At 35.2% G+C, this 19722-nt stretch overlaps 1 protein-coding gene across 25 annotated transcripts in view; it reads right to left on the bottom strand.

The window, feature by feature from the left end:
* The window catches only part of ROBO2 (roundabout guidance receptor 2), a 625847-nt gene that overhangs the window by 82518 nt on the left and 523607 nt on the right, over nt 1–19722 (bottom strand). For all 25 annotated transcript variants that reach the window (XM_068691004.1, XM_068690931.1, XM_068690919.1 and 22 more), the window contains 6 exons: nt 18313–18484; nt 11828–12033; nt 8196–8277; nt 7309–7474; nt 5402–5568; nt 1249–1370 (listed from right to left, as the gene is read on the bottom strand). In XM_068691004.1, coding sequence (XP_068547105.1) covers nt 1249–1370; nt 5402–5568; nt 7309–7474; nt 8196–8277; nt 11828–12033; nt 18313–18484 — 915 coding nt within the window. The remainder of the gene's footprint in view (nt 1–1248; nt 1371–5401; nt 5569–7308; nt 7475–8195; nt 8278–11827; nt 12034–18312; nt 18485–19722) is intronic.

Raw genomic sequence — 19722 nt, 5'->3', positions numbered from 1 at the left:
GTTCTTAACTACTGACCCATCTGCTTGGGCAAAAAAACGTTTGCTACAAAGGCACCTGAACATGAAAGTCTGTCTAGCCTGGAGTTATTTAGCTGAAACAGACAACATTGTAGAAAGGCAATCTGAGTGTTGACATCATCAATGGCAACAGGCAGTAACAGATATTCAAAATAATCTTCTAAGGAAGACAAGAATTATTTATTTATTCTAATCTGGCCCCCTTACCATTGAAATATGTCAGAACAAGGATGGTGCATAAGCCCTGATAAATATGACTGAGTTGTGCAAAAACAACAGTAATCCCTATAATATACAATCTATTGCCACACTTATCTCCTATTGTATAATCCCCTGTACACATTAACCTCTAAGCAATATTACATGCAATAGAAAAGCCCTGAGTATCATGAATATCTCTTTTGCAGAATTCATTCTACCTAATACAATTGTTTTGGTGATATGCAGTGCAATACTATTTGTCTCTATCTTCCACGTATGACTCTACTTCCTCCAGAGCAGATGCCCCAAGAGCAAAGCACTCATTTGTGGTGTGGAATGCCTAGGGACAACCTCCTTATATGGTAACAGATCATTTCCTTCAAGCCTCTGGAAGAGAAACATGGCATTTTGAAAGCCAAATACTTATATCTTAACTTCTTAGAAGTTCTACACAGTACTTTAGCCCCTCAAATAGAAACATTAAGTACTGCCAAAAACATTCTGGTCCTCTATAATGAAAGAATATCCACTGACTTGTGGTAAAGCATATGCTAGAATACCAGACACTACCAGTGGATCAGGCATCAGCATTACATGCTGCTGGCTTTTCTACAAATGCCCTACAGGAAGCTGTTTTTGCATTTTAGAGTTACCAAATGATAGGATGTTGTCAGAGGTTCTATGCTTTGAAGTGGAGAGTGCTTTTTATGCGACAATTTAAAGTTGATATTTAACTTTATTTTTGATGTGCACAGTAATGAATCCACAGATCAATTACCCTTTGGATTATGTTGTTAAGCATATCCATTTTTTATAGTATTTTTCTAGCCAGAAACCTAGCTCCCTTTAAGACCATATTGTTAACACATCTATGCCTGGATGATGTTAGTCTAGCAGAGCACTCATGCTAGAGTAAAGACGTGTTTCATGTTTTTCATGGTAGTGGGAAAAAAAAAAAAAAAAAAAAGCACTGTAAGGACAAATAGGCAAAATTAAAGTAACGTATGGTAGTTATAACAGAAGCCTTACTGTCCAGGTGACTTGAACTGTCGTGGGTGTCAGCACAACAGGGTTATGTAGTCGTACAATGACGTCTCCCAGTTCTTTCTGAACTTGCCTGTGATCCACACCTTGTGCTGGTGGGCTGATATCTGCCAGGCCAAGAACACACATGAAAGTGTTATTTTAATGAGAGAACATATATGGCATTTATTAGAATGACTGAATAGCTTAATGACCTGACTTAAACACTCTCATATAGTATGTATCTTTAAAACAATACAATTCTAAGGTTTAAACACAGACTCCAAAATGTATCAAGTAAATGCTACATACCAAGTAGCTGCTTAGGAAATCATGGAATAAAAAGATACTTAAATGAGTATTCGGACTTCATGGCAGTTTTCTCAGATTTGCTAAGTGATGAGAGAGATGCGATATTCACTACTTCTAAAATGTTCAGATAACGGTAATGTTGCACAGATGTCTGCAACCAAACTGGTTAGTGTAATTGAAGAATATTAAGAGTTGTTTTTTTTGTTTCCTTAGACCATAAATGACATTAAGTCATTATATGTTTCCAAATTTTCACTAAATGTCTCATCCCCATATACTATGCACACAAGAAAGCAAGCACTAAAAATAGTATTTTCTTCTGCAAAATGAAATTTCCTTTCACAAATAATAGATAATGAAATTTAGTGCAAATATGAGTAAAATAATAAATAAAAAGCCAATCTGATTTTGATCTTATAAAAGGCATTAAAAAAAATCTTTTCAAAATTATGCCAAAGACTCTTTCAAAGTGGTAGGAAAATTACTTCTTCTAGTCAAAACAAGAAGGGATTTGATCAATTAGTACAGGTCCATGGAAAACTATGATGAAAACCATCTCCAAGCACCACATTTGGCCCTAGTGCCTAGTTTTTAAAGACTGCATTTAAGTTAGTGCATTGTGATAATATGAAGGAAGCTGTACTACCTTTCCTAACTAGGAGCAGCAAATATAAAGTATGTGTCAGAAAGGGGAGTAGGAAATGTGCAATGTGAATTAATACCACATGTATTTTTATTGATAGTTCCTAGAAATCACCATTTTCTGTTGTGTTGCACCAAAAGGAGAATGTTGAGCTACAGCTATCACTTACAATACAATACGGTAACCTGTGCCTTGCCTCTTCCTTAGACAGAAATGAAGGTGCTTTCTAGAAGCCAGTGAAGTTTCAGATACATTTAATGGATCCTTCAAAGACCTTAAAATGATGTTCTTGATGACCTTATTAACTATGTCAATTTTTATTCGTAGATAGACATGCCTGTTAGATATATGTATACTGATTATTTATGCTTCAAATTATCTGTACTTTTCCAGAAAAGGCAAATTTGAAACACGTGCACAGATCATATGCAAAAAGACCTGATCATGGCTAGGCCTGCTTAGCTATCTATGAATTCTGCTTAGTTTTCTCATGAGATTCATTAGCCAAAACCATTTTGCTTCTTTTTGGATCAACCTCACATACACGTGAAGAAAAAACAAACAAAATCATTCAAAAATTTTCTCAGAGTAATTACTGACTTCTCTATACTTATATGATACAAGTAATTTAAGGTAAGCCTTTTGAAAGTGACTGATTATCTACTTGTAGTCCACTAGTAAAAATATCCACAAACTCCTATTACTTGTATTTGCTATGCATAATACCAGGAAATCAAATGCTTATATTAAAGCTACCACAGGAACCTGTTAAAAATTAATATTACATAGAATTGCTATATCTGTTTTTTTTTCTTCCTCAATGGCCACAGTGAACACGCTTTCTACTGTGTGTCAGCTTCCTCTGTCAGCCTGAATTGAATTCAGGCATAATTAGAAATCACATCAAAACATTATGTTAATTTTCAATTGATTTTATGATTTAATTCTATTAAACTGGAGGTTACCAAAGAAGCTATAAATCCTGTACATGGTTCAGTGTGCTTGACTGCTAAACAGGTTCTGGAAATGGAAGCTGCAACACATGCTGTAGCTAATTAAAAGACATGTTTTTGCTGAAATCAAATTGCTTGTCAGTATGTCAGATAAAAGTCTACACTTGACACTGAAATGCCAAAGTTGTTTGTGTTTTTTTGTTTTTTGTTTTTTTTTTTTTTTTTTTTTTTTAAACTAGGTGATAAGTTATGCAGACTAAAGACTGGTGCAATGAAAAGTGTGAGTCACCTCATCATAACGGGAGAGTAAGAAAGAAGAAAACTTGTGATACTCCATGGATAGTCATGCCATAGAATCCCTTCCAACTCACTCCTTCAGCTTCTCAGAAAGCAGCTCTCTTCTCCTTTTACAGCAGTTATTATTATTTAAAGGATGTAACTAATAAGGACAGATTTATTCAGGAACAGACTAGATGAGAGAAGCTGGATGTGTGTGAAATACCACCCTACTTGTTTATCTTTTTCCACCTAGGACCAACAAAGGACACAATTCCAATTACACATGCTGAAGGCTGACACAGGATTCACAGGCTCTCCACACACACTTTTCTAACTTCCATAAACAGGGAAAGATCATCTCATTGTAAATTAACTGTGAGAGGAGCTATTACTTTGGACTTGAAAAAATTACAATTTCAAAAAATGATTAATTCCTGTACTCCAACCTGCTTAATGCAGAACTACACTCTTGAATGAAGTATTCAAGCAATATGTTGTCAAAGCCAAAAAAAAAACATGTTGTGAAGAGAAATTTGTTCATGGCAGTTACACTTGGTTAGAGCTGGCTGTAATGTGAATAGAATTTACAGTCATCAGACCCTCTGCACACATGCAATGGAGGATCACAGCTATCAATTATATCATCATCCAACAAATAAGGGATTTCCCTTCAGCCTTCTCTTTTGGTTTATTATTTATAAACCAAAACTTGGTTTATTCAGTGAATTACGAATTTAAAGAATTCAGAAATGTAGATTTATAAACAGAAGATCTATACTTTTCTTTGAATAACTTTAAAGTATTTTTATCATGCAGATCCCTTAATTTACATGAATCAGCTGCACAAATGTTGGACCAGATTAATTGATACGCTATGGATATTTTGTGCAATTCTTGTGATTAAAACTAACGTTAAACATGATGTCTGTCTGTTTAAGCACTTGTTATGATAGTATATCTCTACTTGATGATGGAGAAGAACTAAAGACAGAGGATATAACATAAGAGAACATGTTATTCATAACACATCAGAAAAAGGAGGGATGCTTAGTTCACTTGGCTTTTAATGGAAACAGTGAATCAAGGAGCACACCAGCTGTCTGTGACCTGCAAACTTGTCCTGGTTTCCGCTGGGACAGAATTAATTTTCTTCCTAATAACTGGCATGGTGCTGTGTTTTGGTTTTAGGATGAGAATAATGCTGATAACATGCTGGTGGTTTAGTTGTTGCAGAGCAGTGCTTACACCAATTCAAGGACTTTTCAGCTTCTCTTGCTATCCTGATAGCAAGAAGGCTGGGGCTGCACAAAAAGCTGTGAGGGGACAGAACCAGGACAGCTGACCCAAGCTGGCCAAAGGGACATCCCATACCATATGGCACCATGCTGTACAATAAATAGAATTGGCCAGGTGGGTTGGGGAGGTCACTGCTTGGTGACTGGCTGGGCATCAGTCAGTGGGCAGTGAGCAACTGCATTGTGCATCACTTGCTCTGTGTATCCTATTATTATTATTATTATTATTATTATTATTATTATTATTATTATTATTATTATTATTATTATTATTATTATTATTATTATTATTATTATTATTCCTTCCTTTTCTGTCCTATTATGCTATTATGTCTTTATCTCAGCCTGCGTTTTTACTTTTTTTTTTTTTTCTCCCACAAAAAATATTCTCTTCCCTATCCCACTCTGGGGTGAGGAGAGTGAATGAAATTATGTGTAGTGATTAGCTGCCTGCCAGGTTAAACCGCAACAAAACTAAAAATATACCAAGGCACTGAGGAGTTAACCTATCTCTCCTGAGCTCAAGATTGATACAGAAGTCATTGGACTATATTGGCTAAGCTGGATTCCTGATTCCTTCAGTCAGCATGCTAACACAAAATGTCCAAATCTATTGGTCAACTCTCAGTTCCTTTCTATTTTAACTCAAGCATATAAGCCTTAATAATTGCTATTACCTTGTGTTCGGACAGGATCTGACATTGGGCTGGGATCACTCAGACCTTGTGAATTGATAGCTCTCACCATAAACAGGTAGATTGTATTGGGGCGCAGTCCTCTCACGGTGTAGAGAGTGGTCTTCACATGGTTTGCCACTGTTTGCCAGCTATTGCTCACAGACTGGCTGCAATGAGAAGGCAGTTGAAGATTATAGAGTAATGCAAGAGAATAAAAAAAAAAAAAACAAGTAAAAAAGGACTACTTTTGTAAACCTGTATCAAGTCTACAGAAAAAAGTAGTAAGAGCAAGGTAAAAATAAAAAAGACTTTGTAGTTCCAGTTAACTCATCAAGACAAGTTAAAAAAATAACAGAGCTTTCAAAGGTACTTCTTTCAACAGAAGCAAAAGCAAAAGGTTTTCCTATCTGTCTAACAGATGTCTGCAAAAGGAAAGAGTGGAATGCAGTAAATTAGAATGATAAATATACCACTCGAACATAAACCTTGGAAAAGAAAAACCTATTACAAGAATAAATTTCTATATCGCAAAGTAAAATATGTCAATAGTTGTCATTAGAAGAGAAATATTCTCCTTGAACTAAATTCATATGTAAAGTTAACAAAAATCTTCTAAAAATATCCTTGTAAATGAAGGAAATTATATGAATACTTTTTCTGTCATTATATTTTCAATTGGACAATATTATAATTAGATTTTAATGCACTGTGTGAAGAAATTTCAAACATAATTGTTAAAACAGCTTTTAATAAAAATGCCTGGCTTCTGTTAACGTTATTTATGGGATGCCATTAAAGCTTATCTAGGGTGAAATACCACAAAAGTTAAAAGACAAAATTTGATTTTATTGTGCTTTCTTATATAGCATTGATAAAAAATCTTTAAGCATATTAAAGGTAAAAGAAAACGGGAAGCTGCTAGTTTCATGTTTCTATTGTTTCATTCATTTAATGTAAAAGTTCTGCACAAGTTCTAAAACGAAAATCAGTGATCTGCATGCACCGCAATGATGTTCTTTGCATATTAACATACACAGAAGCATTATCACTGTAACTTTTAAAATAAGCAAGCATATTATTTTGACAAATTCTTGCTTGAATTTTAATTAAAAGATAAACAATACTATTTGTTATTTGCTGAAGATCTTGATTCAGAAAAACATGTAAGAATGTGCCCATTAACATGCAGAAGAGTATATTATTCTTGTTATGCATATGAGAGGTACAGCCAATGCTTAAACAAACTAGCTGAATTGGAGCCTGGAAGTTCTTTCCTACCACACATTAAGTGCTGCTGTGTGGAACAGAGCAGCTGGATCCTCTTCAACCTTAGGCTGCAGGATGAAATCATAAATTATCAACACCAGCCTTTTCAGTTAATAGTTTTGTTCCATCTAAAACAGTTAAGCATAGAAATTTAAAGTGCTTTAACTATTTAATATGTGCTGCTTTAACAAGAACAGGAATTCAAGTACACAGAGCGATTTAAAGACTGTCCACTTATTTTCAATTTATTTGCACTCTGAGAGTTGAGGCAATGCTACTGGCCCAAATGGTTTCAACTGCAGCATTCCCATGGTGGACTCTCACTTGAAAGGGAATTAAGGGAACAGTAAAAAAATAAAGAGTGGACATTGTCTCATTATATGTCTGTTGACCTGAGGAAGGAGATAGATGGTTCTCTACTTAATCACTTTAAAAAAATGTGATAACTTAAAACAAACAAACAAACGAAAATGCCTTAAAGAATAAGAATCAATGCCTTCCATAGGAGTTAAGTCTTTTAATAAACTTTTAATAATACATGTAGAGTCCAAAAGAACACCACAGTACCAGCAGAACAGCTGGTACTAGGGTTTAAGCAAAATTATAAAGGAAAGAGACTAAAAGTAGAATAATTCACATACCTAAAAGCCTCAATGATATATGCACTAGCTGGTAGGCTTCCAGGGGTCCCTGGTTGCCAGGACAGGGTGACACTGTTCTTAGTAACATCGGTGACTTGAGGTTTGGATGGTGGCCCAGGGAGGTCGTTTATGTCGTAATTTTTACTGACTGTTGCTCCACCTGACTCTGTAAGGGGCAAATGCAAAACATTTACTTTTTATCCTCTACTGTATAAATCTGACCAAAGTAGAAGGTTAGAAGGAAAAAACATGCCAAATACCTGCAAAATCAGCATAAACAATATTCTTAATTTGCAAAGAACTAAGTCAATAATTGCATTATCAGATATACATGTATTTAAGGATGAAGAACTGTCATACTTCTGGTACTCACTAAAAGGACAGAAAAGCCACAAAACTCAGAAGTTTATATATATATATACACATATATATATATATATAACTTGATATATATATATAGAATAAAAAAATAATTAAAAAAAAAAAACATATTTGCTAAAATTTACATAAAATACCAAAACGTCAGCTACAAGAAAGACTGTGAATGTTCCTATGTCCAGATCAATTCTGGTGCTCACAGGGTGCACTCTGTGTAGGCATTAGTTTTCTCGCTCAAGCCAATCACAGGGTGAATCCAGAGTTTACTAATGCACCTGTTTGGAAGAACTGTAAGTGTCACTGGAGACAAATTATTGCAATGTCAATGGGTGTTCAGAGATAATCACAATGAAATCTAAGGCATGTGAAGAAAGCCAGCCTTCCTACTTAAAACCTTCTCTATCTCAAACCCAGAATTTCTATAACTGAGTATTTGACTCAGATTGCTCTGACATAGTCTATGCTTTCATTTTGTGACATCTGAAAAATGGCCTCTGGATATGTCTTACCTGTCACCTCCAGCACAGCACTCCATGATGTCTCCCCACTTGAACTTGTAGCAACGCAAGTGTAAGTTCCAGTATCAGACAGCTAGACATAAAGAACATTTAAGGGCAGTTTTAGTTTTTTGGAATCAGATGACAGAGTTTACTCAAATTTTATTTTTCTAAGTGTTTCCTGGTAAGAATGACTTAGCCTATATTTTACAACAGGCTAGAGGACATTTTCAAATAATTATTTAATGGTGGCTTAATTTTAGAGAACTAAAATTTGGTAGCAAAAGACTCTGGATTTGTACAAAATTATTGTGATTCCTTTGTCAGTTCATATATTCCAAATTTAATTTGGGAACAGCTTTTAAATTATATTGTCAATATTGTTCTCATTGTTGTTCTGTTGAAAAATTTGCCAAGTATTTTGCTATTCCTTACCAAGATTTAAAATAAAGATTTCTGTGACAGGAATTAGAGAAAACAACAGACATGGATGGAAGACCGTAACTTTACAAAGCACAGAATATACAGAAGAGCTGTCCTACCACTATGTATAAAAGCATGGTAATCTCAAGATAACAGCAGAAGAGGGAGAATGCTGACTCTAGTGATAATGGAGAAGAATTATATTCACCACCAGATGACTTGACAGAAGTAGGACAGCATCCAAGAAGCTTTATTGGACTTTAAGGAATTGTAATGGGTGGTCTGCTAAATTCAGATTGGAACTATGACAAATGTGCTTATACACAACCCTTCAAAAAGAATGTTAAGGTAAATAAGAGTGATGCTCTTCAGATTACTTGTTGATATGTAATTTAATTGATCTTTAACTTTTTCATGTTAGAATTCTGTTGGTGATTTCTTCTGACAGACTGGGTTTGCAGTGTACCATTCTTAGGGGCAGGAAGCAACTGTGTAATGCCAATTTAATTATCTAAATGAGCATAACTTGTATTTTACCATGAAAAACAAGGAATAATTTAACCCCTCTGACAATGGCTCATGGACCCCAAATATAGAGGCATTGCTAACAAAATGAGAAAGACTCTTGAAAAGAGAGCTTTTCCAAAGGAGAGAGTCTTACAGCATTCTGAAGTATTGTATTTTATCTTGCTCCTTCCAAGCTTTTATTAAATCTATAATTTTTCATTATGTGATGATGGAGAATATTTCTCAGTGCTGTGGTTCTTAACTTCATTTGTGTACCACTGTGACAGATGGCGTATGGCAAACCCAATGAAGTATGTGGTATACACAACAGAGTAACTTGCAGAAGGCAAACTTGACATATAAAGCAAGCTGGAGATATGCTGCCTCTGCAAGTTATGGTAAATTATCTAACTTCCAGACTGTGGATGGATTAGACACAGACATAGTGTATTGATAATTCAATTATTTATACTTTTTATGTTATGAGGGAGAAAAAAAAAACAACAACAGGGAAGATCAATGGAAAATCATTGCTATTCTGTATAATAAACAGTTTTCTTATGCAGATGGCTACATCTGGCATGGTACACTTCTACAAAGCAGAAGGAAGATTTCCTCCACTGTTGACCTGTCTAAAAGGGTACTACTGAGTGAGTGACATATTGTGTGTTTTCAGTTGTCTTCCAGGGCAACCTGGAAGACTAGCTCATCAGAAAAAGCTCTATGTTCATATTTATGTCTGTGGCCCATGGGTCATTGTGGTTGCTGCAGACTCGTGATTTACACACAGAAAGAGAGATTAATTACACAGCAAAAGAGGATGGTCTCAAAGGCTTAAATGGTAGTGGCTCATCCTTTACCCATGTCTTGATATCTTTTATGATTGCAATAATGATTATTAATTGTAAGGGGAGAAGAAGGCTGAGGACTAGGACATGGAGGTGATATTCATTTGTTTTGCATACATATATAAGTATACTTGGGCATATTTCGTGGGATTTTTATTTATTTATTTATTTATTATTATTTTGCTTAGGAAGTGTTGTCAGTTCCTGCTGGGAAATGACTCTGAGAGTGAAGTTAAACACAATTAATACATTAAAATTTCAACCTACAAGAGAAAATCTTTTTTTTTTTTTTAAAGGTGATGTTTGGTTTTTGCTGGTAAGCCTGACTTGAGCAGTAAACATTACTGCAATTAAGGGGTTTGTAAGAAATGTCCTTCTGAGCCTTTAAGGAAAACCAGTTACTAGTGAATTAGCCACTTAAGGATCAATAAAAGCTTAATGTCTTTCAAAACCACACTCTCTACTAATATTATTTTCCACTCCCCTTGTAAGCATTTTTTTTTGTTTCATTTACAGACCTTGTGCATCTACCAGCAAGATGAATGCGCTGGCACAATTCAGAACCTATTTTGATGTTTGCATAGCTGCATGCAGACAAGTATCCCAGGAGCTTCTGCCTCATGGATGTTCCACAGCAGCCCATCATCGATGCCTCAAATTTTGTTTGAAATCACTAAGCTTCCACCTTTAATTGCTGCTTTCTAATACTACTGGGGAATCTTGAGTATTCAAGTGCACTCCTTAATCCAGTCGTACAGGAAAAATGCATTAACCTTCATGGCCTAAACCTGCCTTCAGCCCAGGGAGGAAGGATAAATTGTTTACTCAAGGAAAGGTAGCATAAATTTTTTAATAAATTCCATTTTGTTCCAAGGAAATTAGCAATCCATCTACAATCACTGATGAGATGGTACCATAAAACAAAACTGCTGTTTATATCTTGCCCCCAATAGCTATGTTTTTTGACATGTTTTTTTTTTTTGGATGAGAAAGCTTTTTGCAGAAATTACTGCTGATTAAATTAAAGGACTGCTGAAATTGTCTGTAAGTTCTTAACAAATAATTACATTTACACTTTAGTATTTTTCTATACATATTTGTTCAAACACACAAAAACAAATATGCATTTTTATCTAAAGGTAAAAAAAAAATAAAAAAAAAGCAAAGATTAGTTATAGAGCACTTACCAACAAGGTTGTACCTTTAAGATACCATATTATATCTTATGTGTCAGAATGCAAATATTATGATAGGCATTTCATTTTGAACAGAAATCCCTCTGAATATAACTGCATGTATGTTACAGTATAAGTTGTCTGCTCTTATCCGCAGCTTTACGAAACATCTGCAGCAAGCGTAACATTGGAATAAATCAGCCCAGCTCAAGACTGCCAAGACTCACTGATGGAAAAAAAGCATGGCCAAACCCCTGATGAAATCCAGAATCCCTTGCTAGTTCAAAAACTCCTTAGAAAATAATGACCAGGTGTTGAAAATGAACTGCTCTAAGTTTTAACACAGTCGACAGACCAATGGCTTCATCTTAAAACTGACTGAAAAGATAAACAGGACTCTTATATGTCTATCCACCTGCAACTCATGTTTTATTGCAACTTACATAAGATTTTTAACATCACTTATATTTTTAAGTGATTTTTAATAGTTGTATCAGATGTTAGTTTGGTCCCTCTTTTTTCCCTTCACTACCATAATGTCAAAGAATGAAATAGGATTTGGACCTGATGATAGTTTCACAGTAGATGAGACAACACCGCTCATTTTGAAGACAGCAGACAGCAAGATAGCAGAGCTGCTTGAGACTCACACTACCATATTTGCAGTAGTTGCTTTGTTATCGTCACTCACCCGCAGAGTTTTAATCTGAAGTGTCCCCTGATCCTGTATGGACGTTCGAGGGTCTCTGCCCAGGAAGGTGAAGCCTTCTTTTAACCAGCTGATAACGGGAAGTGGGTCGCCAGTAGCCTTGCACTTCAGCAGAGCTGTCCCATCCACTGCCAGCGTCTGATTGACAGGCCCCTGGAGGATGATGGGTGGAGGTCTGTCTGTCAAGACTAAACAGCAACGCACGTATTAGCATTCATGGCTTTGACAATAGTGCACTGCAGTCAGTCCATTGCTTGACACTACCAATTTTAACAGATTGGGTTATGTTAGCCTCAAAATGGCTACAAACGTTAGTTTTGCAGATACAGATACACCTTATGATTGACTGGTATATTTCAAAAGCATCTTTGTAAGACTTATTTTGCCACTGTGAGAGAACACCTATATATATAAACTTCTGTAAGCAAAGATCATCACACTCATTTGATGGAGAGGAGATGTAAATTAAGACCTTGATTCAAAAAGGAACAGAGTTATATTTCTTATTTCTTCCAATTTAGGACTTAATGTTAGCACTTCAGCGCTTAAATGTTTTAAAAAAGCATGTGTTTAAATGTCACATCAAAATGTGCTTAATTGTTTACCTGGTTTAAGGCATAAAAGAGAAAATCTGTTAAAGTTCAAAGTGAAGCACCATAGCCATTCTAGCATGGGCACAAACCGTATTCCCCATTCTTGTTCAACTTGTGAGCATTCCTCAGCAAAAATATCAAACAAGATTAGAAAATACTCAGTGCAATCTAAAAACTGCCTCGTGGAGAAAAGTTCAAACAAGCTATTTAACAACTTAGTTATCAAATCATCTCATACATTGTAAAGCAATGAACTTTGCTATTTTTTTCCCCAGTAACTTAACATTTGCATGCTTGAAATGCTTCATAAAGGATTCTGTAACCAGTGAGCGAGTGCATGGCTGCATGTAAGCCTCATTCCATGACCAGTGGGATATCTTGAAGATGAGGTATAATGCTCATGCTCATTTTTCTTGAAAGAACAATTTTTCATAAATAATTCTGCTTTTGAACCTATTCTCAGAGCCATCTGTTAGGCAGCAAAATATAACTCTTTGTTCCTAAATAATGTGTTTATATAAAATGAATGTGGAATATTTGAATTAAAAAAGGCTATAACTCCTTCATAAAATCAGTGTAACAGAATCAAGAATTCATTTTTATGTATTTGCCTGCAACACTGCTGTTGTTTTTAATCTTTGAACAACCTAACAATTCTACATATGACATTAAATATTGTAATAGACAGGATTAGCTTCTTAGACAGTGTAAAAATTAGACTGCTTCCACTGATGTTGACTGAGTTTTAATCTTTTATTCCAGCTGAGAATCTGAGTCATTATATTTCATACACAATACCTGACTCTGACAATGAGATGAAAATAACCTATTCTGAAGCAATAACTTTCTGTTGTATTTGAGCTCTTTAAGATGCAAGCCTCTGGAACCTTCCACAGCTCCAAAGCATGTTCTTTATGCTATTTAATAAACAGAAAATATTAGTGATATGTTGGTGGTTCATTTTATACTTAAATATAAAAAATAAAAATATATTTTTTTTTTCTTTCTGAAATTGTTGAAAAAAAAAAAGCTAACTACCTTAATTTTGTTAACAAAATATACAAAGGATAGAATCATTAGTACTAGTAACACCTTGGAGGGTGAGTTTACCACATTTATTGAAACTGAAACTGAAAATAGAACACCAATACAGATTTTTTTTTATTAATGAAATAACTTGAAATCTATTTTAGAAATTCTAAGATATCACCCGCTAAATTCAGAGATAGGAAGATAGGACAAGAAATACTATATTAGAAACAAACAAACAGACAAAACAAAACAAAACAAAAACAAACAAAAAAAATAATATTTTCACCTTGATGTAAGATTTTTGATCTCATTAAGGTTCCTTATGACTACATAGTTCAGTCATCTGGTGAAACAAAAATTGATCTCAGCTTATGCTGAGACTCATTTTGCAGCTATGCTAGTAGTATATTTAAATGAAAATTCAGTTGTGTGCGTTTTCATTTAGATTCAATGTAGAACGGCAACTCCCAGTTTTCAAGCTACCAAATAAAAATGGAGGGGGGTTGGAGGGGGGGAGGAACTATTTTGCTAACTATTCCATTGTAGTTATTTCCTGCAGCTAATTACCTGTCATATGTATAGCAATGTAGGTATTTTCAAAACCTACTGCATTACAGATATTGTTCTTTGGCATGTAATTAGATTCTTTTTACAGCCCAAATGAGGAGCTCATAATCCTTTAAATAGCTTTGATCAATAATGTAATTGAAAGTCTCCTGGCCAGAAGGAATCTTCATTTTCAAGGCTGTTATGGGTGAAAGACCACTACAGGTTTCCATGACACTAAGGCTAAAGGTTAAATGAACACTTAGGGTTTCCACTGATCTGTGAACGACTATATTGTCTTCACAACTCTGACTTGTAAATCTTCTCTCAAATGTGTGTATATGTGCTTGTATTCCTACTACATAGGTCTCATCTATAGTAAGGATACAAAACTCAGTTAGAGGTTTAAAAATATAGTATAAGCATTCTGAGGAATAATGCAATAACATAAAAATGCCCACAGAAAGATAGAGGTGTTTGTTAGTTTCTTTTATGCCACTTCTTTTTTTTTTTTTTTTGTTCTCTCCTAGCATTAAATTTCTACATATATTCCACAGAATATTTCATATTACTAAATTATGAAAATACTGATGCAATTTGGATGAACTAAAATCATGTTTAAATTTGGGTGGAATTTTGTTAAATTACGACAGAAAATTAAAAAAAAATAGAATGACAAAATGAAGTCTTAACTTTACTTTGGCACTTCCAAAATCAACATTTCGAGAAACTTTCCTGGCAAATTAACAAGGAAAATTAGACACAACTCACAAAATTCTTATGATGAACACTAGTATGATAGGGTAGTGTGCTCTCCTGGAAGGTGGAAAAGCAGAGGTCATTCCTTCCTCTGTCATTTTTGCAGAAGAGCTTCATAGTTGTTCTGAATCTCTCCTGTTTCGAACTGTAACGCTTGCTATAAAATATTTTATATATATTTAGATCTGGGATAAGAATGAAGGTGGCAAGATTTGCAGATAGCTGAACTGTGACTGTTATTAAATCACTCACTCCTGCTTTCTTCCAGGGGGATTTGAGAGACATACTCCAGAATATTCAACACACCTATAGTTAAGAACTTGCATAGGAGGTCAGGAAAAATGACTTAAGTGTCTATTCCAAATCATTGGAGAGGGAGCTGCTGAGGTATGCTGCCAATTCCTCTCTTTTTTTCTTTTTCTACGTCTGTCCTGAATTCTCCTTATAGCTTCAGCCTCTTGCTTTATTTAAATGCCCATAGACATGATCCTTTTAATTAAGTATCCTAAAACATTTACTTTTCATGTTATCATAGAAATCTATTGTGAGATATTAAGCTTGCTCCTCAGTGCAATATTCATCCCAAACAGGAACTGCAGGGTAAACTGTAGGCAGATCCTACAGGTGAGCATGCAGTGGTCAATTCTTTTTAGGAATAAATATGAATACTGACTATAGTAGGGGAAATTGAGAACTTATCCAAAATATTCTGTGTAGGATGGATAAATCTATGGAGTAAATTTAAAAATGTAAATTACTCTTATCTTGTGTACAGACATGGTTAGATGGAAGCATTTGTTTTATTTGCATGATCTGTCACTTTAAGACTCTGAGCTGTATATTCACTTCTGGAGTTTGAAAAGACTGCTAAGATTGTCTCAATTTTGTAAATGATTTTGCTTTTCCAGATGTGCATTCGACAGTGGATTATATGATAGCCTTTCAAGAAAACACAAGATTTGAATTTCAAATACACCGAGGGCTCTTAGCACCGTCCATAATCAGCAAAATTATCACTCAACTCAGCACATTTCATCACAGCTAGTAATCTCTTCTCATGTGAACACTTGAGTTAAAAATATTTCCAGTAAAGACGTGTAAGTGCAAAACTGTAACAACTGAAACACTGCTATATATGGTATAATTAAGCACTTGTTTTTCTGCACATGACATATGTTTTCATTCTGTATTGGAACTTCAATTGGATCTAAATTACCCTGGATCAAACAAAAATGTGTTGAAAATGAAAAAGATGGTTCGCCACTATTATTAAATCATTAACCAAACAGAAAAATTCAGGGCTGTGAAGTAAAACTGAAATCACTAGCCAAAAACTGGGACACTAATGCTTAAGTATATAGCTAGAATGCACAGCATTTATCTTTTATCATATTTTTAAAACCATGAAATTAGATTTCCCTACTGATAAAAATCATTAGCTTCCATAACTTCTGCTCAGCATCAACTAAAACAGATTAGTTAGACACTGATGGTTAACTTCCTAACTGGAAGCAATTAAAAAATGTCTGTGATCTAATGGGACATTTATTTATACAATTTCAGTTCCACAGCATTGTTTTGGCACTTTTCTCCTGACCTCACCTGCCCTTTGACTTGAGGATGAAATGGCATTTCTATAAAGCAACCTTCTATTATTTCATAATGATCATGCTGACAGTAGGTTCTGGAATGTGTTTGAAGAACACAGGCCTTGCATTCCTTCAGCAGCAGAGCCACCAGCTCATGGTTTTCCTCAGCAATGTGGAATGCACACCACCTTTAATCAAGACTGATTGTCGTTGAGTTTGCATTTTAGCAGGGACACCTTTATGAGCTTTCTGTTGACTTGTTAAATAAACTAGTGAAAATTCCAGTGCAGTCAATCAGGATTGTTCCTCCCCCTAAGAAATAGATAAAGATGGACCATGGGACTTGTCTGTCAAGAGGAAGAATTTCTCATCACTGATATCCTTGAACATGATTTTATCCTCTCGGCCCCTGTTGCAGTAAATCTGTACAGCATCAGCAGGTGCAACCATTAACAGCTCAATGCCCTCTTAGCCAATGTTTGTGTGTTCTATTTATTCCGATCACAGTTGTGGCACTGAATCTGGCAGCGCTACGAACAGATATTAAAAAATACTGCCTTTCCATTAATTGTAAACGACCTTTTAATCTACATTTAAATTTGAATTGAATGAAAATGCATCATTTTGTCATAGACCATGATAGAAAAGACTTAAAGAGATTGCAGAGTGAAGGTTAGCCTTTAGTCTCCAGAAACTGCTTTACCAAAAAGCAATATGCTTGTAAAGATGCAAGGATAAGGCAGAAATTATCTCCCCTTGTCATAAAAATATAGACAGCTTTTGGAAAACAAAGAAAAGGCATCAAATTAATGCTCAAACCTCTGTAACGTGCCTGAACCTCTCTGCCTGTCACTTGTGATGAATATGCTCTTGTGAAAAGCCAGATTATTCAGAATTAGACATCTTTTCAAACTTTCATGGTGCAGGCAGGTCTCTGAGGGGACCGTAAAAGTAGACCTCTGCATATAACAACAGTTTTAATGGCAAAAATTCATCAAAGTCTGTCAGGAGATATTTAATGAGTCAGTTAAGATAAGGAATAATGATGCAGGGGAATGCCACAATCTCCTAGTGTAAGAGGAATTCTCTTGTTGTCTTTACTAACATTAAAGAATGCAAACTGCCTTCTATTCACAATAGGATGAAGAGGGGTATTGGTGGGATTCCTGATACAAGAAAAGGACTGCTATTTGTATAGGGGGTACGGTAAACTTCAAGGCATGATAACATTCAAGCCCAAAATTCTGAAAAAGGAAAGCATCAAGTCAGATCATGTAGTGCTTTTTATTTCCTGCCAACTCTTCTTTGCCTATGTATTTATACAGATCTCTTCACACCTAAACATACTGAGAACACAGCTCTGAAGTAGGGAAATGTCTTGGTGTCTTTTTCACACATGGACTAAAAGGCTACATGCTGTAGCTGTTCTAAACTACCAGTACTACAGCAATTGAAGGCAACTATGTTGATTTAAATCGAGCTATGGATACACTCCCAAACAAGTTGCCTAACGTAATACTGAAGGCTGGGACTGAGATGGGAATCGAGACTTCTTTTTCTGCACCCCAGTCCATTGCTTTAATCACATAACTATTCACTCCTCACAACATTTTTTGCAGTCCTACCTTAGCGTTAGTGAACCGATCAGTTTTGTTTCTCACCAACTGTATTCTAAGCTGTTTTGTCCTTTGTTTGGGCTATTAAGTACTATTAAGAGCATGTAAAAGGCAAACTGGACTTCAGTGCCCTTTTGACATTGTAGAGAATTGTGCAGAGACCCCTTTTCACATTGTTGTTTTTATGTTGTTGTTGTTGTTGTTTTGTGTGTGTTTTTTTTTTTAGAAACTTATCTATTAATTTGTATGAATTATGTGATCTCACATGCCTTTATTTATATTACATTAAAATACAGTCTTACAGAAAAAAAAAAGGAATTTCTATAGCTCACCATCAGTCACCTCCAGCTGAGCCTTTGCTAAAATGCTTCCAGCAACCGTCAGTGCTTGACAAATGTAGTAGCCCGCATCAGACCGTTGAATGTTGGTAATAGTGAGGTCTCCAGTTGGTGATACTGAATACCTGCTGTTGGGTTGGAGAGGCTGGTTTGGGAAGAGCAGATTCTGCAAAGACAATTTATCTCGCATCAGTTCTAGATATAGAATCATAATAGAGCCACCTTTCTCTCAGCTAAAGATATGATAATTTTTCCTTAAAATTTCTCTCTATAAAAAGTAAGTGTGGTTATGAATTTATGAACATACAGAGACAATTTTTTCCTGCCTTGGGCAACTTGCAGTTTAAATTAGAAACAGCCCTTTCATAGCATTCAAAGGTGTGTTCTGGCTAGGGATTTAGGCACCAAGAAATTTTACAACAATCACTTTTGACTGATCTGTATTTGTTAAACATTTAACTTCATTCTGAATTAAAAATTTTAATAATATACTTGGTTAGCTGTCAAAGACGGGAATACAACTCCAGTAAATATTAGAAAAATAGAAGAATTGAATTCTAGAGATCTGGGGGAACATAGGGCTATTTTTTGGCAGTGAATATGATCTGGGTGAAGGAGAAAGTAAGAGTACAGCACAGAAGTAAAGGTAGGAGGAAGATACAAACAGGTCATAAAGTAGGAGAAGCTGGCATAGCACAAGAGCTTACAGGAGAAGTAAAAGGAAATTATAACTGAAATATACCAAAGCAGAAAAGCTACATGGAGCCTTGAGGGTAAATAGGAAGGGTATAAATCTAACGTGGAAATCATAAGAAAGAAAAAAATAATTTTATAACGGATAAGACATCAGTTAGCACAGAACAGGGAGATTTGCTTTTTGCCTTTGCGCTGGACTGGAGAAAAGAGAGATGTCACTAAGAATAACTAAAATTAATGTAGCAGTCATTGAAAATGATGAAGGACTGAATGAATCAATAATACAGATAAAATGACTTAAAAGGTTTTAGTGGTGAGGGCTGTGTTTTCAAGGAAAAAGTTATACTGTCTAAGACAACTCTAGATGTGAATAAAGAACAGGAAAAGAAAGAGAGGCAATATGAACAGAAAGGTTAGCAGTATGGTCCAATGAGACAGAGAGGGGAACAGAGGAGATAAATTAAACAGTAGTAATGAATGGATAAATTCACAGAATCACAGAATTTCTAGGTTGGAAGAGACCTCAAGATCATTGAGTCCAACCTCACAGCTAACAGTCCCCACTAAACCATATCCCTAAGCTCTACATCTAAACATTTTTTAAAGACTTCCAGGGATGGTGACTCCACCACTTCCCTAGGCAGCCTGTTCCAATGTCTAGCAAACATTTTCCAGGCACATCAGGTCTGTCTCTAATATCAACTCAAC

This window comes from Anas acuta, chromosome 1 (assembly GCF_963932015.1).
Source record: "Anas acuta chromosome 1, bAnaAcu1.1, whole genome shotgun sequence".
In the NCBI taxonomy this organism is placed as follows: Eukaryota; Metazoa; Chordata; class Aves; order Anseriformes; family Anatidae; genus Anas; species Anas acuta.
Note: the sequence above shows the minus strand (reverse complement) of the source record. Positions and strands in the feature narration are given on the sequence as shown.